Source organism: Amblyomma mixtum, chromosome 8 (assembly GCF_055824585.1).
Source record: "Amblyomma mixtum isolate Tamu chromosome 8, ASM5582458v1, whole genome shotgun sequence".
NCBI lineage: Eukaryota > Metazoa > Arthropoda > Arachnida > Ixodida > Ixodidae > Amblyomma > Amblyomma mixtum.
The window spans coordinates 13,698,389-13,722,604 of record NC_143019.1 but is presented as its reverse complement, the minus strand read 5'-3'; the positions used below and the strand labels follow the sequence as shown (position 1 = coordinate 13,722,604).

General features: G+C 45.3%; 1 protein-coding gene across 1 annotated transcript in view; it reads left to right on the top strand.

Annotated features, from left to right (window-relative positions):
• Positions 1-217: 217 nt before the first annotated feature.
• Positions 218-24,216, top strand: part of LOC149331410 (WD repeat and HMG-box DNA-binding protein 1-like) — a 34,283-nt gene continuing 10,284 nt past the window's right edge. Inside the window, exons 1-16 of the mRNA XM_089556542.1 lie at positions 218-2,257; positions 2,329-2,440; positions 2,505-2,656; positions 3,943-4,051; positions 6,288-6,388; positions 7,549-7,597; positions 8,870-8,959; positions 10,673-10,779; positions 11,198-11,273; positions 13,458-13,532; positions 14,919-15,003; positions 16,710-16,912; positions 17,471-17,716; positions 21,884-22,049; positions 22,760-22,880; positions 23,815-23,917. Of these exons, the coding sequence (XP_089412668.1) occupies positions 2,181-2,257; positions 2,329-2,440; positions 2,505-2,656; positions 3,943-4,051; positions 6,288-6,388; positions 7,549-7,597; positions 8,870-8,959; positions 10,673-10,779; positions 11,198-11,273; positions 13,458-13,532; positions 14,919-15,003; positions 16,710-16,912; positions 17,471-17,716; positions 21,884-22,049; positions 22,760-22,880; positions 23,815-23,917 (1,872 nt within the window). The 5' untranslated portion in view covers positions 218-2,180. The remainder of the gene's footprint in view (positions 2,258-2,328; positions 2,441-2,504; positions 2,657-3,942; positions 4,052-6,287; positions 6,389-7,548; positions 7,598-8,869; positions 8,960-10,672; positions 10,780-11,197; positions 11,274-13,457; positions 13,533-14,918; positions 15,004-16,709; positions 16,913-17,470; positions 17,717-21,883; positions 22,050-22,759; positions 22,881-23,814; positions 23,918-24,216) is intronic.

The window sequence follows — 24,216 nt, the reverse complement described above, 5'->3', positions numbered from 1 at the left end:
AGGTGGCGCACATGCAGGGCCAGAACGTGGTGGTCTCTCAGAAAAAGGCCAACGTGTTATCCGGAGGCACCAGCGGCGGCGTCGACTCCAGCTGCGCACTGATGTGAAAACCCGGCCATGGCCCTCACGATCGCGGCGTGCTCCTGACGATGGCCTGGTCCTCCTGTCCGAAATTTATCCGCATGCTTAGTGACTTCACATACTGTATTTTTCTCTTATTTCCTTCTCTTTTTCCCTCCCTTTCCTTTTCCTGTTCCTCCTATATGCAAAAAGGACTTCAAAGATTATCATTTTAGGTGCCACTGGAACTGGGATGTAGTACATTCCCATGCTGTCAGTCATTCAATATAGAATGCAACTGGCACTGAATCACTACGTTATGTCAAATAGTATTATAACTTTTCAAAGCATTAAAGCAATTGCAACCATTTGTTACCTTATGCCATGATCCAGAAAACATGGGACACCTTACATTAAAGCCATACAAATAACTTTTATTGACTTACATTGCTCCTAGGATCATCGTAAAAATAATAGAAAATGCACTTGCATATGTAAACTCTGATGTGCATTGTATAAGTATTTGGTTCCTTTGTCCTGTCGTCAATGCAGCGCACTCAATGTTTAGCTCTCAGGACAAGTGAATGCGTGCATACAGTGTGCATGTGACATGCTACTTCACTGCTAATGTCTGCTGCCACCTGTGCACAAGGAGGCTGGCCAAAAAGAACATGCGATGCAAAGCTTGCTGCGCCTTCCATATCTAGTGATGATAGTGACGTGACCACATGTTTGAATTATATAGTGTTCAATGAATAACCAGCAGTGCATTCACGTAAACCAGGTTACACAGTAGGTGCTTGATCGTTTGCTCAACATTGGATTCTGAACCGTGCAACAAAGCAGCACAATGATAGGGCGCAACTTAACAAACCACCTGTACTTCCAGCCACACACCCAGAAAGGATTCCTAATGAAGCTGTAAAATCGCGCAACGGCTAGACTGCGCGGGTAGCGGCTGCACAGCACTCGTGTGGTTGGTCACGAAGAGCCAGGAAGAATTATGGTAGTCCACCGCACCACACTCTTGGCAACTAGGAAAGGCGTGACAGCGCGGATGACATCGAACGCAGAGGAATCTGATGAGGACGTCGCTGCAGTGGCCCAGCAGGTCCGTCGTGGTCACGATGTGCTCTTGATGCGTTATTCACTCCAGGACCCCAAAATAACGCAGTGCATTTTCTGTGTAACGAGGCAGGAAGACGTAGGTCGTGTAGCTTGACATCGCCACGACGGCCACGAGTCCAATATCTGGTCGCAGGTTCAGGAAACGTAACGCATGTCCAATATAAGACGAAACAACAGTACAATTGGTACGTTAAGCTGACGCGACTCTATAGCGCGTTTTATCGCGATAGGCGCGACTCCGATTTCGGACAAGCCACGGACATGCGGGCTCGCTGGAGCAGAAAGATGAAATCCATTGAAGTAGGTTTACGCAGGGAATCAAACACTCGCAGCAAAGAGCAGTACTTACGACAGTGCGTCGGAAAAGATAAAAAGGATACTGAACACTCTCTTTTCCCATGACTCCAACATGTAAAGAGATGTGTGAAGATCGTACATGAAGTAGTACCACCTGATCTTCTTGTAAAGGCGATTTAAAAACGACTTCATAACTGCGCGACGCGAAACGCGGCACTCGTAGATAACAGTAAACGCCTTCTCTTTTCGAAAGATACAGTGAACTAGTTCACTGCACCCGATGAAACAACGAGTTACACACCGAGAAGGGCCTTGACTGGCCTTCGCAGCCTTCGCTTTGCTAATCGAAGCGGCAAGCTCAGATCGTGACGTCGCATGTGGCGCCAGCGGGGTCAACGTTTTGCAAATAACGAACTCCTATGCACGGAGCTTTGTGGGGTTCTCTTCCTATCGGAAGCAAGTTTGTGAGCTCATTAAACATAGTCTTCACAAGCCGAGCCAGTTGAACTACAATTTTGAAAACTTTCATAGGCGATTGCAGCGCCACTTCCATTGATTGCGGGAAACAGCACTTTGGCGCGCAATCTGTCTGCATGGCAAAGCTGGCAAAGCGCGCATTGGCGCCGTTCGTACGGCGGTATTGAAGTTGGTCTACGAAACTCAACACGGCAAAGAGAAAGTATTAAAGATTTCGAATGCCGCCAACAGCGAAGCCCCCCAGGTTCGCGCATGCCGAAGGGCACACCGATGTGTGCTACGACCAAACCGGCAAGTATGTATGCTCCCTACAGTGAAAGCAGATCAGTCTGTGCTCTCGGGTTCTAATAGTGTCGTCTCATCCAGGTATTTGTTAACGTGCGGCTCGGATGGGGAAGTCAGGACATGGGAGGGATTCCAGGATGATGAGCCAAAGTCCTACTCCGTTGGAGAGAACGCACTGGCCTTAGCATGTGGCGTAAGTTGTTCTTTCGGTAGACGACCGCCGCTAGCGTTACACTGTGGGTGCCTTCGTTTCGCAGGGCGACAAGTTTTTCGTCGCTATCGACAGCTACCGCGTGAAAGCTTTCGAGCTTCCTACCGGGCAGGAGAGCGGTGTGACTACACAATTTCCGTCGGACGTCTACGCCGTCGCATGCAGCAGCGATGGAAAGACAGTCGTCGCTGGCTCTGGGTAATGCCTCCATTCTACTTGATTCTGTCATCATTTTTCTCAGTTTGTGAGCGCATTGTTTACACAGAACGATCACCGTCTCTTGCTTCTTGCACTACTCGCCGTTCCGTTCTGTTATATATATTTTAAGGTTATGTGCAAATTCCGAGAAATACGACGCCAAAGATATATGCTGCATATATGCGGCTGAAAATAAAGTGACCACGAGCGCTTCATTTCGTGAAAAAAAAAAAATCTTTTCATTGGTTCATAGTTCATGCAAATTTAAAGGCTTAAAAATTTAAAAATATGTTGTTGAAATGTAGTATTCATGTTTGTACCTCCTTGTTAGGATATTTATCTCATTGGTATGTATCTTGAAATCGTTCAATGTAGTTTCATGCACGCGTTAATTACTGTTAAATTTTGCGGTGGTATGAGTCTGCAGTGGTATGAGTCTGTTTGTCTTCGCGGTTGAACAAACTAGTAGGTTATTTCTAACAAAGCAATCATTCGCAAATATTCATTGTCCAAATGTGTGCCAGCCTACTGTGGCAAATTCAGCTGGGCTGCTGAACTGACAGGTGTTAGGAAACAGCTTTTTGTCAGCTGCTTTGGTGCATTAATCTCGATGACAGGTAAAATTACTGCGCAAAAAAAAAAGAAACAAAAAGCAAACTACAACACACAGACTGGCTGTCACACCATCAAGCTTGAGTGTTCTTTGGCTGGGAGCTGGGAAGTAAAGAAGGACGAATTCTGCATATACGAGGATTAATCCACTAAAGCTGTCGTGTCATACCCTGAAGGTGGAGCTTAAGCGTCCCCTCCAATTGGTGCTCGCCTTATTTAGGGTTAAATGCTTGGGAAATGGGTCGTTGACCCCACCTTGAGTAGAAGAAAACACCGCTCTTTGGCCACAGATGCTCTTGCGCCATAAAAATCCATCATCATCAAGTGTCCCCTCCAACTGAAGAATGAACACCTGCTTTCGCATGTCTTTAACTTGGTTAATCCCTTACCACTTTTGTTTGTTTCTGTTGTGGGGTTCTACACCCCAGTAGAGGCTGCCCTCGCAGTTTTTGCAGCGAAGCGCGAAATTCTAGAGGCTCGTGTACTGTGCGATATCAGTGCACGTTAAAGAACCCCAGGTGGTCGAAATATCCGGAGCCCTTCACTACGGCGTCTCTCATAGCCTGAGTTGCTTTGGGACGTTAAACCCCATGAACCAAACCAAACTAGTGCTTCAGTTTTCGATGCTGGTCTGAAGCAAGTTTTTAGTGCAGCAGCATTCCCTTTTCGTGCAGGGACTTCACACTCAAAGTGGTGGATGTGGCATCAGGCAGCAGCCAACTGCTGACAGGTCATATGGCTCCTGTGCTCTGCTGTTGCCTGGATCCCCGCGCTGAATTTGTGGTGAGTGGCTCTGCTCTTTTTTTTGTTTTGTTTCATGGTACAAAAGGACACAAAGTTTCTCTGGGATGTAGGCAAGCACTGTGGCTAGGGTGCCTGAAATTCGCTTCTTGACCTGTCCTAACACCCACATCGGAAGTTTGCTGTCAATTCTTTTGTAATAAGGGAGTAATTACTCATTGGCATCCACCCGAGCGCAGCCATACGGCTACAAAGGAAAGCTATACAGCTTTCTCAGAAACTTTGTAGTTAAAGAAAAATTCGTCCTGGTCCGGGGCTCGAACCCAGGACCACCACTTCACCGGAGCAGTCGCTCTACCAATTGAGCTAACCAGGACGGCAAGCTTATGGTAGGGCGAGAGCGAATTGATCAATAACTCGAAGTGGGAACTGTGTTGGTCAAATGTTTAGGGGAATCCCCCAAGGTGGAGTAGGGGGATTCCCCTTGGGGGATTCCCCTAAACATTTGACCAACTCAATTCTTTTGGCGTCATTTATGAGGCTTATCTTGTCATTCGTGGTCTGAGCTGTGACTGCGAAGCATGACACGAACAATAGTGGTACAACAGGTCAGAGTGAGCGAGAATAATTGCGATGGTGCCATGATGTCATGCCCTTTTTTTCATGCCATTTTCATGCCGTTTTTTTTTTTTTCTAAAAATTTCGTCATCAAGTGTGTTGAGTTAGAGCATTCAGCTTCATACTTCTTAAAGCACTTGTCTGAGTCGAATCAGGGACTGATAAATTCGTATCCTGTTCACTTTTTTAGGTGTGAAACTATATCGTGACGAAAAAAAATCCACGAATTAACACCATGGCAGCAGATGTTGCTGCATGTTGCTTGTATCATATTAATTAAGCGCGAACTGGCAAACTTTGCTATCACAGTACCTGTAGGATTTCTTGTCTGCTAAAGAATGGAGCAGCACAATTTCATTTTACGGTATTGTGTAGCCGGACACCTGGTATATAAAAGAAGCAAGAATTGTTCAATATTTAAGCAATTTCTTTGTGTATTGATGTTCAATTCCATTCAAGAGCATTTAAAATTTAAAAAATTATTTGAAGAAAGTATTTCACAGGTCACTGTTGTTAAGGCGCACATTTAAGGTGAAAATATACACAATAAAAAAAATATACACGATGACTTCTTTTTGCCATACCCTGCAGTCTTTCCTTGCGGTGACCACGATAACACAATAAAATGCATAACGTATGTGAAATCATTCATTCCTAGCACCATAATAGGCTGGACCAACCTTCCATCACATATAGCTACTGAGATTAACTTACGATCCTTTCTGCGTTCATTAAAGCAAACCATGGACTGACAGATGTTGTATTTTTGTTGTATTATGTGCATTATACTTTTACTGAGTACTTTATTTTGCGTTCTTTGTTGTTTTATTTGTGTACTTTACTAGCTTATTTCATACTTCATTATTGCATGCATTATTTGTTTCATTTCAAGTGCCCGTGCTATATTTTTATGCTTGCATCGCCCCCTCCTATGAATAACCTCGCACGAGGGCCCTTAGAAGTACACTGAAGAGGAATCTGAACTCATATTTTTACCGCTGGAACTCGATCTACACGTTCCGAGCGTTCTTGGAAACTTCGAATTATTGCCCTGTGCGGCCGATTTCCCTAATTTAAAACTGATTAACGTCGAGCTCCCACCTTTTTTTTTTTAATTCCCCGCAGACGGTGGGAGGAGTCGACCAACCTTTCACCCAGTCCCATGGCGGCTTGCCGCTCTGCCATCGGCGGAGTGATACATAGTGATCGGTGAAAGCAAAGAGTCAATGCGTATTGTTATTTCCGTGGGCCTAATTTGCAGCTATGTAGTCTCTGACTAGACCTGTTTATTCACGAAAACCTAAAAGAACCAAAATAAAAGCGAAAGCAGAGCCGCCACGCGACTGCCTGAAAGGCACTCCATGCTTTGGTCGACTCCTCCCGCCGTATGCAGGGAATTAAAAAAAAAAGGTGGGAGCTGGATGTTAATCCGGTTTAATTAGGGAAATCGGCTGCACAGGGCAATAAACCGAAGTTTCTAAGTACGCTCGGAACGTGTAGATCGAGTTCCAGCGGTAAAAATAAGAGTTTAGGTTCCTCTTCAGTGCACCTTTAAGGGCACTGTAAATAAATAAATAAATAAATAGTTTATAAGTTTACACAGTACATGTGAGCATGGCTGGTGGCAGCGTGCTCTGCAGCGTGCCTTGCTGTCACGCAGGCTTCCTCGAGCTGTGATGGCACGGCCAAGGTGTGGAAACTGTCCGACCAGAGCTGTGTCAGGACGTGGCACGCGATACTTCCCAAGAGCAATGACTTCCGGTAGGCCAACGCTTCATGGAGAAGCTCACCAGCGTGGTGTTTTAATTTTCTGCCAGTTTTTTTAGAGAAGAAGTGTGCATTAGTTTGACTGTCTGGAAAACGAATCTCAAGGCTCCGTTAAGTATCTCAGTTTCACTTAGTTTGACATAATTAACCTTTCTGAGAGAATTGTGCAACACTGCATTTCAGGAGCTATTTAATTTTAGGGTTAGTTTAATTAGTTTAATTCAGGCTAATTCAGAGCTAGTTTAATGTGTGCAAAAGAAAGACATGTGCTGTTTGATGCTTTACACTAGAAATGTCTTCTTTTTGGTTGAATTTGTTTACAGTGTGTGCATAATAATAATTGGCTTTGAGGAAAGCGCGGATGCAATATCTGTCTCATTCTCGGTGGATACCTGAATTGCACTGTAAGGGAAGGAATGAAGAAATGAGTGAAACTAGAAAGAGGCATTGTGGCGGAGGGCTCCAGATTGATTTCGACCACCTGTGGTCCTTCTCGTGATATTTTCGTGATATTTAGTGTTATTGTATCCTAGTGCCTCACTCTGGTGAATTTCATTTAGCTTTAGCAAAATGCAGCACTGAAAACTGCCACGAGAACTTTGTTCACAGGTCATTGAAGTCATGGTTTGTTTTCTCACTGTGCTCATGGGTCAAGATGTATCACTCTGTACTGTCTGATTGATTCAGGGTGCCTCTCTTATTGAGAGAGCATCAACTTTAAGCACTTCCATGCTTTGAACTCAAAAAGGGAGTGCTTTTTCATAATAGGTGTTCGTCTGGTTACATTGTAAGCCCTTTGATAGCAAAAAATCAAATCAAAATCAAAATTTTATTTGTCTGTATACATACACATTCATAAATTCTGATCTGCCTAAGCACATTTTGCTTGTTGGCTGATCAGGCAGTAGGGGGAGAAATACCTCCATATGCATACATTACTTGTCTAAACACTCATACTAACATAGAAAAAAAAAAACAAAAAACAAAACAAACAAAATTTTTAACACAAAATTGCACATAGCAGTGAAGTAAAAAAGCAAAAGTAAACAAAAATGTCATCGTCTCTTGTGAGGATTGATCAAATCTGATACCTTGCAATACTTAGTGAGTGTTTGCTACACTTGTCTGCCCCTTTGTACCTCTCTGCCCATCAGGACATCAAAGGTGCTTGGTCGTCTGGCGTGGTCCCCTTCAGGAGCCAAGGTCAGTGTGATGGGCCATGATTCGCAAGACATCTTCACACCTTGAGACGAATGCTAGAGGGCTGCACAGACTTCTCATATTGCAAGAATGTGGCCACAAGTAATGAGCATGCATGTGTGGCTGTGGTCCGATAGCCAGCACACTTTTCGGGCTAGAATTCTTCAGGTTGGATTGCTGCATGCCTGGTTTTTGCTGGTGTGGTGCTCTCGTGTCGAACATTAAGAACTCTTGTGTAAAAGCATGTTAAACGGGGTTGTGTCACTGTCTTTGCAAAATGGACAAAACTCACCCATATTTGCTCGCAACCGATAATTTCAACCTCAAACTAACTCACGCCAAGACAGGCTCAGATTCACTTGGAGACAATTAGACTCATGCACATTTGAAAGATTGGGCTCACTCAAATTTGCAGAGTCACGGGTTCACATGGACATGTTTGTGTCTACGTACAGACCTGATCACACTTGTCTAGAGTGCTCGAGTGGTGCTGTGCGGATGAAATAGAGCGAAATTCTAAAGCAGCTGCTGTAAGATTTCACTTTATTTCCTCCGCAGCACACTGCTCGAGCACTCCAGACAAGTGTGATTGGACCTGTACACTCATGCACTCAGACCCGTTGAATCATGATCATTTGGGATTCGGGAAGAAAATAATCAGGCTGTTAGTTTTGGCAGGTATCTAGAAAAAAAAAATACGAAAAGGTTTTTGATGTGGTAAGAAATGCAAATTGACAGCAAGAAGCCAAACAAATAGGACAATTATATAATATCTAGAGAGGCTACCTCTTCTCTTGCTGGGGCAGTCTGCTAGGTGTCAGAGTGTTTAAAACACAATAAATCTGCAAAGTTCAGACATGCTGTGCCTTGGTTGCAGGCAGCTTTTGCACAGATGCTTGTTCATTCTTCTTTGTGCCCTGTAGCCTCACACATGTTGTGCGTCATGCTTCACGCCACTGATTGTGTCTACTGAAGCCGAAACCGGTTTTGTCAGTCAAGAGCCTTGATGCTTGCACTAGACAGCGTTCAGTGCTACCTGCAGCTATTACTTACCCGTCTTCCCCTGAGACATGGCTGATGCACATGTGGTCTCTCCCCTATCCTTTCTTCTTTCGCTCCCCCCTTTCTTTCCCTCTCCCTGTTCTTTTACTTAAGCTTGCCCCAGCTCAGGTGCTTCAGGTTTCAGTGGGGGATGCCGCGGCTAGCAACTTCTTTTCCTTCCATTGTTATTTTATTAATGAACTGTCACTAATACTAAATACGGTCTTTGTGCAGTTGGCTGTGCCCGTGTTTTCGGAGGTCCGGTTGGCCACCCGTGGCTCCTGGGACAAGGTGGACACCCTGGCACACAGCTCAGTCTCGGAGGTGAGAACTGATGGGGACTTTCCAACAAACAGCAAGGGGGAAGGAGGCTGCTGTACAGTGGCAGCCTGCCCCTTTTCAGACATTCACTTTGTAGCAGTGGAATTCGGTGGCATGTTGCTTCTCTCTAGACATTCCATTTACTTCTGTTACTGAAATTCGTCTTTTTCAAGTGGCTGCTCTGCACATATAGAGTTTCTTACTATTACCTAGAGGGAAAGCTGGCGGCCCGTCTATGGGAGTTTGCATGGCGACCCCTCGAGACCACTTCAGCCACCATGGGCGCTCAAAGCATCATGGGGCGGTGAGCTACTTGTTGCGGAACTGCAACTTTTGGCCAAAAATAATAGAAAGATAAAGTTGTTTGATAACTACAAACGTCCTAATATTCAATATCGTGTCTAATGATTGCAACAAATGAGCAGAAAAGCATTTAAGTGCAAAATTTGCCGAAAATAAGAGATGACTAGCTTTCCTATTGGTCAAGTGATGAACACTAAAAAAACTAATATTTCGTAATTAACAGGCGCACTTTTAAAAGAAAATAGTATGTTTTCAAAAAAAATTTTGTTGCTTAGATACTTTAAGGCGTTTTTTAATGGCATTTCGGAAGAGTAAAATCTTTTATTGGCGTCGTGTGTCTATGCGTTTTTACTACTATGGTTTTTGCACACTGCGTTCGCGCGAAAGTCGTCTGCGCACACACGAACGGCGTTTTTGGAATGAAACATCTTAGTAATGACACTCCGTGTTCCTGAAAAACTACAACTGTTCCGCAACAAGTAGCTCACCGCCCCATGATGCTTTGAGCGTCCATGGTGGCTGAAGTGCAGCGCCGCCAGCTTTCCCTCTAGGTAATAGTAAGAAACTCTATGTCTGCACATGTGCGCCTCTTCTCCTCCACCTGCACTGGTTGAAAACAAACCGCCAGCTCCTACTGCACATGCGCAGTTCATGTTAGTGAGAGGCGCATGCAACAGATGGCGGTAGCTGTCATGCACTCGCGACTTCACTGGCACCTCTGGCTCTCATGGAGCCGATTGCGTCTCCCATTTGCGTTTTTTTTTTTCACCACTTTTTTCACCACTCCCCAGAGGGTGCCACAATTTGTGAAAAAGGTGGTTTCCTCTCCCTCATGTAATGCTCCATACTGAGGGCCTCTGAGGAAACGAATGAAAAAAAAAAAAAATTTTTTGGTTCTTTATTGCAAATAAATAGCTAGATAAACAGGATTCAGCTTTGGTGTTTTGGTTTGCTAGGAAGCTGCAACTGCTTTCTGTCGCTAATAAACATCATGCAGTCCTTTTTTAAGAGCATTAGCTCTTACTCATCACGTTTCGAGATTTCGTGGGGTCTGCTGCCACCCCTGAAATCACAGCGCCATTTGTGGTAGCAATTACTCATCACGTTTTGAGATTTCTTGGGGTCTGCTACCACCCTGAGATCACAGCGCCATCTATGGCAGCAACTAGAAAACAGCACATCTCTCATTGAGACTTGTAGCGCCATCTACAATAACATTGTAGAAATAGCCACCTGCCACGTACTTTGATCTCGTTCATATCAATTCTAGCTAACCAAACAGCTAACGCTCATTACTTCAACGCCTTCCAGATGGTGGCGTCCTTTTTTTCAATCTTCTGTATTTGCAAACATCTGTCTCGTGGCAGGCCTGTCTAGCGGCACCTGTACGTGAACATTGCACCTCTGTTGCAGGCCGTGTCACTAGTGGCGTTTAGTGGCTGCGGGCAGCTACTGGCAGCGGCAACCCGCGGAGGGCAGTTGTTCCTGTGGGACTGGGCTGCACATCAGCTACTGCACACGTAAGCACCTTCCTTTCCAGCTTTGCAAGCTTGTATGGTTGTTGCAGAAACCTCATAGCATGTGCTCAGTAGTGCTGTTGCGAGGGAGTTGAATGCTGTCATTGTGATGCACTGGGGCTTTCAGGGTGTGTGCTCCTTCATTGTTAAAACACAGACCAAAGCAATGAACTGTAGCATCAGTTGGGATGAGTGCCGGAGAACCTCAACTCTGACATGTGTCTGTGCCACTTGCCGTGTGTGTTAATCGCTGTTCTTAATCACCTGCGTTACTTTGTATTTTAAGAGTGAATCCTACTTGCAGACTTACTGAGTTAACCACGTACCTAAGTGTCGAGTGGCCTCTTGTTTCACACGGGAGAAAACTGCATGCCTGGTGCTGGCCGATGCTCTGATTTATTCTTTTCTGTCGTGTATGCAGGTTGTCCTGTGGCGAGGATATCTGCAGCCTGTGTTGGAACCCCCGCCTGAAAGAGCTGGCTTACTGCAACGCCCAGGTGAGATACTTCTTGGCCTGTGCAGGGGCAGTTCCCAATGGGCACTGGAACTCCCTTGGATGTCCTGCAGATGTCCATGGGATGTCCTGCAGATGTCCATGACAGTTACAACCATCATTGGGTTGTAAGTGTCCTGGGCACTGGACAGAAAGCAGTGTTGTCTTCTGAAACAAAAAAATTTTGTATTAAATCTGAAGTAGAGTAACCACTGCTTATTTGTGTTTTTTTTTTATGGCTGTGAAGGTAATCGCTGCACAGGTTAGGGATAATTGGGGCGTTTGTTTCCTGCGGTCATGTCAAGCCATTATTGTCAAGTGAAGCAAATTGATGTCACCTCGTATTCCTTTGGAAGATGAAAATGTGAAGTTAGAATTCCTGCCCACCCTGTGCCTGTGCAAAATTCTAGGTGATACAACTGTTTACATTTATAACTCTAAGAACAGTCACTGCTGACTGTTAAGGAGACCAGCACCAAAATAGAGGTGTCAAACAGCGCCACTAACTTGCTATCGTGCTCCAAATTGTGGTGTTGCTTTGTGTATAGTTGTGTTCACTGTGATTTGTGTTGCATTGTCTCATTTTTAGCAAAATGACAAGCCTAGCAGTGTTGGAATGTTGCGCATGTAGCTTACAGTCGAAAGAGTAAAGCTTTTGCAATATCTCTGCATGTTTGGTGCTGTTTGTCATGATGCTATGGGCTGCTATCAGGTGCCGCTAATCTTTGCCACCATGGTGTACAGACAATGTACTAGCAAGCTTTTGGCACTTTTGCTTACAGAAATAATCATTGCTGTGCAAATTGTGGTGCTTTTTGATCATTGATTGAGTAATACAGCGCGATTTGGAACTGGGACAAAAGAAGACAGAGGAGGACGAGTGCGCCCTCGTCTGTCTTCCTTCATCCCAGTTTCAAATCGTGTTGCATTACTCAGTAGATTACCAACTTGCCCAAGCTTCAGTTTTGATCACATTGCATACAAAAATATAATATTCAGAAGAAAAAAAACTGTCCTGAGCTCCACGAATTGAACATCAAATGTTTACACTTTTCTAAAATTAGAGAAATGACAGCGAGGGCTAGAGCATGCTAACCATAGATCTGCCTGGTATAGTTGGCTACAAGTCAAGAAAAAAGCGGCTTTTCCCCCGTCAAAGAACCCCATTCCAGCCAATAGCGCCGCCAGATTCTCAGGAATCTGCTAGCGGGAGTAGGACGACAATGCATGGAGCGGCGTGACAATGCAGGGAGGCGACTGTCCCTTTTCATCTGCCACTCCCTGCATTGTCACGCTAGCAGGCTGATGAGAATTGGCCGACGCCATTGGCTGGAAGGGGGTCCTTTGACGGGAAAAGCCGCTTTTTTCTTGACTTGTATCCGACTGTAGTCAGAAAAGCGTGATAAAGAAGTGATTGCATCTGTTCCTCCTTGATGTGACTTTCTACTCAAGAGGAGAAAAGCCGCCGTGGTGGCTGAGTGGTTATGGCGCTCGGTTGCTGACACGAAAGGCGTGGGTTCAATCCCCGCTGTGGCGGTCGAATTTCTATGGAGACTAAATTCTAGAGGCCCGTTTATACTGTGCGATGTCAGTGCACGTTAAAGAACCACAGGTGGTCGAAATTTCTGGAGCCCTCCACTACGGCGTCCCATAGCCTGAACCGCTTTGGGACGTTAAAACCCCATAAGCCAAACCAAGAGGGAGAAAAAAGAAGGGTTCTGCTCAGCTTGTGTATGCTCAGTGCTGAAACAAGAGCAGTATATCGTAATTCAGTGAAAATGAACAGGCTATATTTTACGTGAACAGCACATGTGCTCACTTTGTTAGGTTCATGCCCTGCTTTCAGCTGAGCTGCAAAAAGCCACCAGCCAAGGCATCCATCTGTTCATACACTGTGTTCTGGTAAACCTGTTAAGAAAAAAAGGTATTAGATGGGGTTTGATATGAAAAGAAACTGGACATAAAGTGGAAGCACAGGAAACTTTGGAAGATTGTTATACTCACTGCAGTGTTCAAATGCATCGTTTACTTCAAACTGGGTAATTTGACCTGGGTTTACATCTTTTCAAGGGGTTGAGCTCGTAGAAGTTGACACTATGTGTACTTTCTCCCATTTACTGGGTGTGTTCTGAGACAGCCACTCTGTTGCCTCTGTACGGAGACCCTGACACGGGTTGTGTGTTTGCAGGGTCAGCTAGCACTTGTTGATGGCATTGATGCAGGCAACACCAAACAGCAGAAGGCAGCAGCCACTGAAGGAAAAGTGAGTCTATCTGCAGCATGCATCTGGTGTGGCTGTGGGCAGTTTACATGAGCACATTTTTAATGCACAAACGGCTTTTATGATGTGTTGACTTATATTTGGAGTAGTATTTTCTTTTGCCAATGAGGGCTGTGAGTTGAGGGGTCAACCTGTAATCAGAGCTGACTTATATGTGACCATTCTTCAGTAAATTAATCTTTTTCACGAAAATTTCATTTGCCTATTCAGATAGTTTCATGCCAGAAGGCTTCTCAGCTTTTTACAGCAATGGCTACCAGAGGGACTTTCTCTGGTAGCCATTGGCGCCACCTTTTATGTCAACAAATTATGTTTTGACCGGTAACTTCTCCCTCTGCTGGCAAAGAAAGGACGCTGCCAAGATATGCTCGAGCCATGATGTACAGGGTGGGCCACGCTTAGTGGTAACACCTCAGCGCATACGTGTTTGAACTGGTGTTGTGTGGGCCACAGAATCGCATGCTCAAGTGTTTCCATTAAGTGTAGTTCACCCTGCACATGTCAGCCATAGAAGGGGGGGGTTCTTGAGAATGTGCCATCTCTTGTCTTGTGTTCTGACTGCTTGTGAGCAGCTGCATGTGGGGGAGGAAGGTACATAGGGCAAATCTACCATGATCATTCCTTTGCCCCATTGGATGGCAAAAGGTTTGGAAGCTTTTTATTGCTCATCACTGTTATGTTTATGCATGTTTCATCAGTTGAGTTGCAGTGAGAGAGTCTGAATGCAGGCCTTTGAATTTGAATTAACTGTCCAAGTCTGGTCTTGGAGTCTGATTGTGGTGTGTGTCTTGGGAAAAATATCAAATATCTTTTGTGGTTGGGCCTTGTTTTCTGACTTGTTGATTGTTTACCCTGTAACTGTAATGTAATCCGTTTGTGTGGTACTGAATTCTGTTTGCTTTTTTCGTGTGGGCCTACGGTTGGGACATGACTTGATGACAATGTTTCTTTATTGATTTTACATTGAGTGAAGTCGAGTTTGAGTGGAAGAACACTTATTTTTAAAGGAGTTGAACTCACACCTACCTGCCGTGGTGGCTCAGTGGTTAGGGTGGTCGGCTACTGAGCCGGAGTTCCTGGGTTCGAACCCAACTGCGGCGGCCATGTTTCGATGTAGGCGAAACGCAAAAGGCACCCATGTGTGATATGGGTACACATTAAAGATCCCCATTCCTTCCCTTAGGTGCTGTTCGGGTGTTCAAGGAGATGTGAGACAGTTACTGCCTCATTTCCTTTCCTCAAAAACCAATTTTCATTTTCTTCACACCTGCTAACTAAACACTGTTAGGCCACATGCTGTGCATGCTGTGACACTTGTAATGAGAAACCTTTCCTGATGCCTAATTTTAAATGACCTGCTTTGTTCAGCCTTCCAGCAAAGTGGACTTTATCTCTTCCGAGGCCGAGGAGGCTGAGGAGGATGAGGAGCAAGACGATGAAGATGATGGCATAGGTAAGTGCTGCATATCTGTGGGGCCATGGGCTTCGATATACAGGCATAGTGCCAGCATGAATTTGGAGATGTAGTCTCTGCGATGGTGTTATGGCATCATCTCTGGGCATAAAAATTACCAGTTTGCTTGTGACATATCCTAGTTGTAACAAAGCAGCTATGCTATAGTCGGATATAACTCAAGAACGCAGTGGCAAATGCTTTTTAAAGGGGGCCCTCCCGCCTATGGTGTTGACAGATTATTAGGATGTCGTGGTTAATCTCATTTCTTAGAGGAATCTGCCAACCACCTCCGATGTCATTCCAAGGGATTAGCTGCAACGTCATGATAAATGATTGACCCCGTTGGGAGGGCCTCCACTGAGGGGCATTCGGAGCTTTGTTCTTCAATTGTATCTGCCATAGTTATGCGGGATGCTGTGGCACCCAACAAACACTGCTGCTTTGGGATTCTGCCGCATCAGCATAATTGCTGCACCATTTTTTCAATTTCAACTCTAACCACTCCCAAAGACGGGATAGTGACCTTTTATATTCTACCTTTGTAAGCTATGTAAATCGGTACATTCACAGCATTACTGAATGAAAATGCTACTTAATGCATTGCAGATTACTACATAATTGGAAGGGTACACTGGCTTATGCAGGAATTCTTTAGTACACAATTTGACTCAGTCATTGTCGCCCATTGGTCCTATGGGAGTTCTCCCTTCCTATCCTCATCACCAGAATATGTTGTATCAAACAGAGTGCTAGGAAACAGCAAGCACAGCAATACCAGTTGTTGGGCGAGTTGGCCGAGGATGCAACAAACGTCCTCAGAGCAAGCTGTTCTGTCCTTGGTCGTTCTTTCACATGCACATGCATGTATGCATGCGTTGCACTACATCAGCTTCCTCATTATCACAAGCTCATTTAGAGGAAGGCAGACCTGAGGGCTTCGACTCGTATGTTTCCTTCTGATTTGCCCATGGTCATCAGCCCACTGAGATTTACCTAGGCAGGTTAGGCATAATGATTGAGCAAACCAGCTTTTTATCCACTCTCAACTGCATGGATAGATGAGAGCTAAAGTAGAAAAATTGCTAGAGCATGGTTCACATCACAGAAAGCAGTGCAGGGCAAAACAAATTGATGAACTAGTAGCTGAGCATCAAGGGAAAGATGAATCTCGAAAGGACATGAAATGCTTTCAAGTGGCATCAACGAGGTGCTAAGCATTTGCAGTCTTGCAGTTCTTGCAGTTTCAGCCCCATGCGCTGATTCTTGCAGTATTGTTCAGCGTTGTCCTCCTTCGTTTGTAAGATAGTGCTTGCATCCTGGTCAAGCTTGCAGTTGAATCTGGGACCTCTTTATTTCAATACTGGTTGGTGATGTTGGTAAGTAAGCACTGACTGAACGGTTTTTATGAATGCCAATCAACACTGAAATCTCTGGCAGTTTCATGCTTTTCTGTGTGGTTGCGGTAAGGATGAGCTATGCCACTTCATAAACAGCCTGTGGATTGCGCACAGATTTCTTGTGGTACTACACGTAAAGCTGTGTGTTTTCACAAAAAAATTACACAAAGTAACCTTGGTGTACTCTTTTGTGATTTCTGATGAAGCACAGATGGATTTCAGCAGGGTGGCTTTGTGCGGACGTCCAGTGCATTGTGAGCACATTTCCCAGCGTGTGGCTTCTTTTGTGCTGTTCTTTCCCGACAGACCTGGGCCAGATCAAGGCAACTTACGAGCCGCTCATCTTTGGGGACTCCGACGCGGATGAAGACCGTGCCGCGGAGCCAGCCAAAGCGCTTGCCGCAGAGCCAACCACGCAGCCGTCCGTGCTGCCCGACTACCGGCCCCGCTTGGTGCAAGATGCCTTCCAGCCAGGTTCTACACCTTGCCACCTGCAGCACCGATTCATGGTGAGCATTGTAAAACTCTCACGTTCACTTGGCTCCAGTGAGCTTATCCAGCAATAAAGTTCCAGTCTGGGCTTATATTCAGCACACACATTGTGCATCCGCATGCCTTGCTATCTTGGAACTCTTCTTGGCCTCCCCTTGTTTTTTCCTGTAACCTGTGGTGGTGAGCGACACTACTTAACTGGCTTGGGCCACATGGTCAAACTAATGAAGCTTCCCAGCAACCTCCTTGCCACAGGCAAAGCAGCTTTGTCTTTCTTATAAAGCGAGACTTTTATGTGTGAGCGTGTGAGCATAGAAGCCCTCCTTCTTTCATCTGATCACACAGAAGCACCTGTCCATCTAGGCTCTGAACATTGATGGGTTTGGTCATCCTCTTAGACGCTGGCTTTTCATTTTCGTTATCTGGAGGACAAGCAGTGTGATTAGCTGGTGTTGGTGTCCGAGGGCTTCAGATGAATCGTTTATGACTGCAGAACTATTTGACGGAGAGCGTTTTACAAGTAGGTGGGGCAGTTGTCAGCCTGGTGTGACTGACAAGATCTCTCCTTGTCTCAGGTGTGGAACTCCATGGGCATTGTGCGGGCGCACAGCACGGCCGAAGAGAGCAGCATCGATGTGGAGTTCCACAATGCCTCAGTGCACCACTCCATGTACCGGGGCAACCCCCTGGGCCACACCCTGGCGGCACTCAGCGACCAGGCCCTGGTGCTGGCTGGACCACAGCGCCTGGAGTGCGTCCACTTTGCATCATGGGACGGCCAGAAGGAGTGGTCTGTCGACACGCCCACTGACGCTGTTGAGGTGGGCTTCCGTTGACTGACTGCAGCAGCCTTCATCTCATAAGTCAAATTGCGCTTCAGTCCACCTGTATTATTTACCATTGATTATCTATGGTCAAGGATATGGTTACGATTAACTATGATCATGCTTATTTGCAGTTATCACTTCTCACTAGGAGATAAGGCGATGGCCTATAAAATCAGCAGTGCAATTTCTTGCAAAATTAGTGCTCCTGTTACATGGCCACCCTGATGCATGATTGAGCAATGTCACTGGAAAATTTGTCTTTTCGGACAAAAAAACAGGATATTGCTGCTACTCCTATGGAACATGCAGTAATCGTCGCCGAAACTGCTTGGACTGTACTGTGTGGCAGTGCGAGCTTGTTCAGGAAAAAGTTAGTGGCCCAACCCATAGAGTTTTTCAATATATTGCCTTGAGAATGGTGACGCCATCGTCTATGCGAGTTTCTTGAAGAACACTTCATCCATAGCGGGAATGTCGGAAGACGAGGTTTCTTATTTGGCTTGGCTTGTGTTTGGCCAAAAACGCGGACTCTGCCTTGGCATTTGCAGCTGCACTGCAATGCTCTCCTCTGAGCACAGATTAAATTATTTCAGTAGTGCGTTTTTCACTTCTTCAATAAATTGAATGCAAGGTAAGTTTGGTGTTAAGCTGGCGTGAAAACTTTCACATCATTTTTTTTTAGATTTTCCTCGAGAAGAATCGTACTGTTGCGGCTAAATTCATGCTAACAAAACAGTAGTCATGTCAGTAACACACAAACGACAGCCTCTGAACTTTTATATAACCTTCACGGAAATCAGCTAAACTGAGCAACTGATTGCAAATACCTAGGCCTTGCTGTAACCTCAAACCTCACATGGACAGCACATGTAAAAACAGTTGTAGGTAAAGCTAACAAAAGGTTAGGATACATCAGGCGTATGCTTAAGCATGCCTCCCCTGAGACAGTTATGCGCATACAAGATGTTGGTCCATCCTATACTGGAATACGCATGTGAAGCATGGCATCCATATACCAAAACTTTAACTCTGAAGCTTGAACAAGTCCAGCGACGTGCTTTGCGTTTTGTGTACTCATGCTACCGCAGGAAAGAATCCGTTACCCCACTTTACGCACGAGCTGACTTGCCTCTCCTTGAGATTAGAAGGGAACAGAAGCGGCTGCACCTGTTATATGACATTATGAGTAGCATGGTACATGCTGACAAACAGCATTACATACAGAATGACTTAACGCGAAGAACCCGTCATAAGCATAGCAAATGTGTGGCAGAGGTGAAATTTTCGAAGGAATGCTTCAGGCATTCATTCCTTCTATCTGCAGCGAGACACTGGAACAGACTCGCAGAAAATGTCGTTATAGCCTCAAATCACGAACAATTTCAGTCCCGCCTTGAAGAAGTGTACAATATTACAAGCTAGTACTGTCGCGGTTTTTGTTGTCATTGTATAACTCTGGTCGCCATTTTTGAGCGTGTGCCGATTGTGGTTGCTTAGAACAGCACACATGTTGTTATGATGTACGGCTTTGTGCACTTTGCTTTGTAGTTTTGTTTCAGTGCCCACCCCTATCTGGGTCCAAACTAGGACCGATAGTATGGACAAATGAATGAACGAATGAATGAATATGTGTGCGTGCGTGCATGCATGTGTGCGTTCGTGTGTCAGGCCAAATTCGAAACATCACCTTCCCAACATTCCTGCGCCTCTTCATGGTGAATGAAGTGCAGTGGCGCCGGCTTTCCCTCTCTAGTCGGATACAACTGAAGAAAGAAGCGGCTTTTTCCCGTCAAAGGATCCCCTTCCAACCAATGCTGTCGGCCGATTCTGATAAACCTGCTAGCGTCACAATGCAGGGAGGGGACTATCCTCTTTTATCTGCCACTCCCTGCATTGTGACGCTAGTAGGGTCATGAGAATCGGCCAACGCCATTGGTTGTAACGGGGTTCTTTGCCTGAGAAAAGGCGCTTCGTTCTTGAGTTGTATCCGACTACTATAGGTAATGTTAAGAAACTCTACACTCAGCCTAGTGGCTGCCGCAAACCAAGAATGGCATTTCAGGACTGCATTTGGGTTCCTTGTGCACAGTCAGGGCCAGCACATATGAGCATCATTTCACCTCAAAGGCCATTCAAGGGACCAAGGAACACTCATGTGGTTTCTCAACATCAATCGCTCCACAGAGGATTTCTCATTGACTGCAGGGTTTTACATTTTTAGTTGTTCCCACTTCAACAAACCCCTGTGAGAACTATTAAAGAGATCAGCAGCTTACCTAAACATGCCACAAGAATTATGATGGAAAGGAAAAGATCTTGCCTCATGGCAGAAGAATCAAGCACTGTAATATCAAACAAGGATTTGTAATTTTAAGTTGGCTCTGAAAATGCATAAAACAAGCTGATGCAGTATCTTGTGGTGTAGTCTTGCTATTATTGGTTATCCCACCGGGTGATCACATATTTACTGGAAAACTGCAGCGCAGCAGTAACAAGGACGAGACGAGAAGAACTCAAACACAAGCGCTGCGCTTGTGTTTGCGTTCTTCTCGTTTCGTCCGTGTTACTGCTGCGCTGCAATTTTCCAGTATGCAGAACCAACTAGCCAGTCACTATGTTTTAATCACATATTTGCAAAAATATTACTTCAGTGTTGTCAAATGCATTGTTTTTTTCTTTCAGAGGTTTTGTCATGTTTTATTATATTTTGCGATCTCATAAGTGTGCCCTTCAATAAAAGCGTAGCGCCCTCCGCAAGCAAAGTCCCCTTCGATAAGTGCTTTGAACGTTTGTTGCTACATGCCACCAGTTTTGTGCATTTCTTAGTTTAAATGGTAACTATGATCCATCAAACTGTCGTCGACGAGGCATATGTCAGTGCCGTGCCAGGTTTAGTTGGTGTAGAAGCTCAAACATGCTACGCTGCACTGCTGTCGTCTAGTTACTGTCTGGCAGCCGGGGCTGTATTAGTTTCTAGGTGATCACTTTTTGCCAGCATCCAGTTGCTGTCATGCTAATTGATCATGGTTTTCAGCACTGCGATACATGAATTTATCTAAAAATTATAGATAAAAAATTATTTGCAGCATTTGTGATAAAACTGTCGTGAAATTGGGCCCCTTGGACTCTGTTTTCGGTTGTGTAAAAAAAAATTGGGTCCTTAAGTTCATTTGTCAGTCCCTCTAACGTATGCACTAGCCATAGTGTAGGCTACCTCCGAGCAACAAACTGCAGTGGCTTAATGACAGCAGTGTTTGGCTGCGGTGTCCAAGGGCTCAGGATCGGATCCCAGCTGTGGCAACTGCATATCCATGAAGGCGAAGTGCAAGAACATCTATGCGCTCTGCGATGTCAGTGCACATTAAAGAACGTCAGGTTAATGAAAATAATCCAGAACCCTCCGTACGCCATCTTTCATAACCCATGGATAGCTTTGAAATGTTAAACCCCAGATATCAAGACCAATATACCAGATTTTTCAGCGAACACTTTAAAAAATTTTCGAAATTAAGCTTTTTGGGGCAAAAATATGGCTTTTGCGGCACAATACTACCGGTGCTGACGGACACCAGAAAACGTGAATCGTCTCAAGTAGTAAGCTGGTTAACTAATTTTTAATAATGAACTTTTTAACTAGTAGAGGCGCCTAGTTGCAATTAGAAATTTGTAGCCGGTCGTTCGTAATAGCTGTATCAATTTTTAGAATTTCGAAAATGCATTTACCCTTGGCGCTGCGGATCGACAAATTTGGGCTTTTTCGACTAGTTATGCACACTGGAGGCGTTGCTTTGCCTGCGTGCTTTCGAAAGCGCGGGTATTTTCGTACTATGCAGCCAAATTTTGTCGAGCCACAGCGGTGAGGGTAGTCGTGTTTTCGAAATTCTAAAAACTGATATGGCTATTACTAACGACCAGCTACAAATCTCTAAATGCAACTAGGAGCCTAACTCTACTAGTTAAAAAGTTCATTATCAAAAATTAGTTAACCTACTACTTAAGACGATTCGCCGGTTTTCTGGTGTTTGCCAACGCTGGTAATACCATGTCGAAAAAGCCATATTTTTACCTCAAGAAGCCTATTTTTAGAAACTGTGTAAAGTCTTAGCTGAAACACCCTGTACATATACAAAGAATTCTAAGTGGAGCTGTGTGTGGGTGCAGGTGCTGGCATTGGGCGAGGACTGGGTGGCAGCCTGCTGTGGCTCTGGACTACTGCGCCTCTGGTCACTAGGGGGCCTCCAGAAGGGCGTCTGGCGTGCCCCAGGGCCTGTCGTATCCCTCGCCGCTTCAGGCCGCTCGCTGGCCCTTTTCTTCCACCAGGGGGCCGGTGGGTACTCCTTTTGTTCGGCACTTTCACCGGTCTGGGCACTGGAGACCACTACGGACAACCACTGCTTTCTTGCTGTTGCATGGCTGCAGCCATATTTTTTTTTTTTGCTTGCATTGCCATCTTTATTATTACTATTTATTTATTTTTGCTTCTTTTTTTTTGCGGGGCTGAAATGGTGTTTTGTCAACATTATGGCATTGCTGTGCATGGGTCTTAGCAAGTTCTTGGGAGAGTCACACATTTTACCTTGTGGCCCGTAGACAATTTTGAAACAAGAAAGACTGCCTTTCTTTTTTCTTGCACATGCTTTCCTGTAATTAGAGTACAGCTGCAAGGTCTACTTATATGGATTGTAGAGAAGTTGTTCCAGGTGTTCCTTCTCTGAAGGTCCTCCCATCTTGCCATGATGACATTGTATTAGGTAGTGGACTTAAAAAATCGCTCTTGCATGAAAATAATAAGTCATGCCCTTCCCACTTAACCCGAGTATCGCAGGATGCCACTTGAGAAAAATAAACAGTCAGGAGGACAGAGGTCAGTTAAAAAGTTTTGGAAATTTCACCACTGCCTTATTCATTTCCGCAGCACTTCTGTTCCAGCCACAGCTCTTTGTGTTGATTGCATTTTCATACATTCGGATCTTTCGCTTCGTCCTGCGCTTTGAAGCCTGGGAGTCCTGAGTGGTGGCATGGTTCTTGCGTGCTCAGGTGTCACAGCCGAGCGTCAGGCACTGGCCGTGGTGCTGTACACAGTGGGTGGTGCCGCCAGGGATCCCGAGGCCCCAATACCTGTACCATTGGGCGAGAGGCAGCGGCTTGCCTGGGCAGGGTGAGTGTGTCACACGTACAGTACGGTCCACCGTTAAAGGGAACATGCGATTGCGTGGCCTCCGCGCTTCGCGAAGTCCTGCTGCCTAGATGGGGTGAGAACGGGCTCGGCGGGAGTGCTCCGCGACGTGCGGAGGCCACGCGATTGCATGTTCCCTTTAAGGGTGGACCGTACTGTACATGTCGACCTTGTACTACTACCTTCTTTCCGTTTATTGCTTAGACCATATGGCTCTGAGCCAACTAGTTAAAGGGCTATTAATGGTGATTAGGAAGAACTGACTATGAAAATTTCGCTTAACCTGTGATATAAGTACATGTCATGAGTCTGGCATTCGAGACAGTGTCCCAACTCACCTTCGTTTTATCTTTGTGTTTGTTTACGTGCTCACCATTTTTTTACGTGTCCTTCGCATGCTGGGCTGTTGTGTGTCAGGCACAACGAAAATAACGTTATCATAACCGAGTGTCTTTGCCTGTGAAGAAAGGAGGTCATGTTTATGGGCGCACCGTGAGAGGGTGCAGTTGAAGACGCACCATTGCGCCTTGTAATTGACCTAGCATAGAGGATTTGCCACATGTTCTGCACTGACAGCGGTGTGCAAGCTGTACGGGACATGTTGTGATCGCTTCCAGCTCACCAGTGCAATGCCGAGAGAAAAAGTGAAGCCTCTCAAAAGAGAGAAAAACGCAAGGGTCATCTCTCTGTTTGTTTAACAACACAGTTAAACTGCAAGAACATAACAACAAAGGCATAGTAGCCATAGCTTTGTTTTTAAAAGTATGCACAGCACGAAAAAACAGCTTGTGTACCGTCTCTTCCAGAGCTCTTAGAGTAGGGGCAAACACATCGGCAGTGGCATGCACATGTGGCTGTATGTCGCAATCACTTTGCTAGCCTTGCTGCTCATGTGTTGGGTCTGCTATCTGCGCAGGTTCACAGATGAAGGCTCACTCTGCTATGTGGATTCTGATGGTGCCGTCTGTGTCTATGGCTCGTCTTGTGGCTGGGTTCCTGTCTGCAACACACGGGACCACGTATGTGCCTTTGCTGTCTGTCTTATCCCATTCCTTCGCGCTCACTGTGCATGCTGATTCTAAGAACATACTTGCAGCTCCAGGTAAAGATTTTCCGTACAAAAAGGACTGAGTGGTAGCAGGCTTGCCAGATGTCAGGTCTTGTCAAAGGGGCTGATTGGCTGAGATTGTGTCTAAAGTTTTCCTGGTAACTAAGGCAATGCAGCGGGAATTACCAGAAATGGTTGTGATGAGCTTGCCTTGGTTAAAAATGTAGTTACATAAACAAATAAGGAAACTATGATTGCAGTAAAATTCGG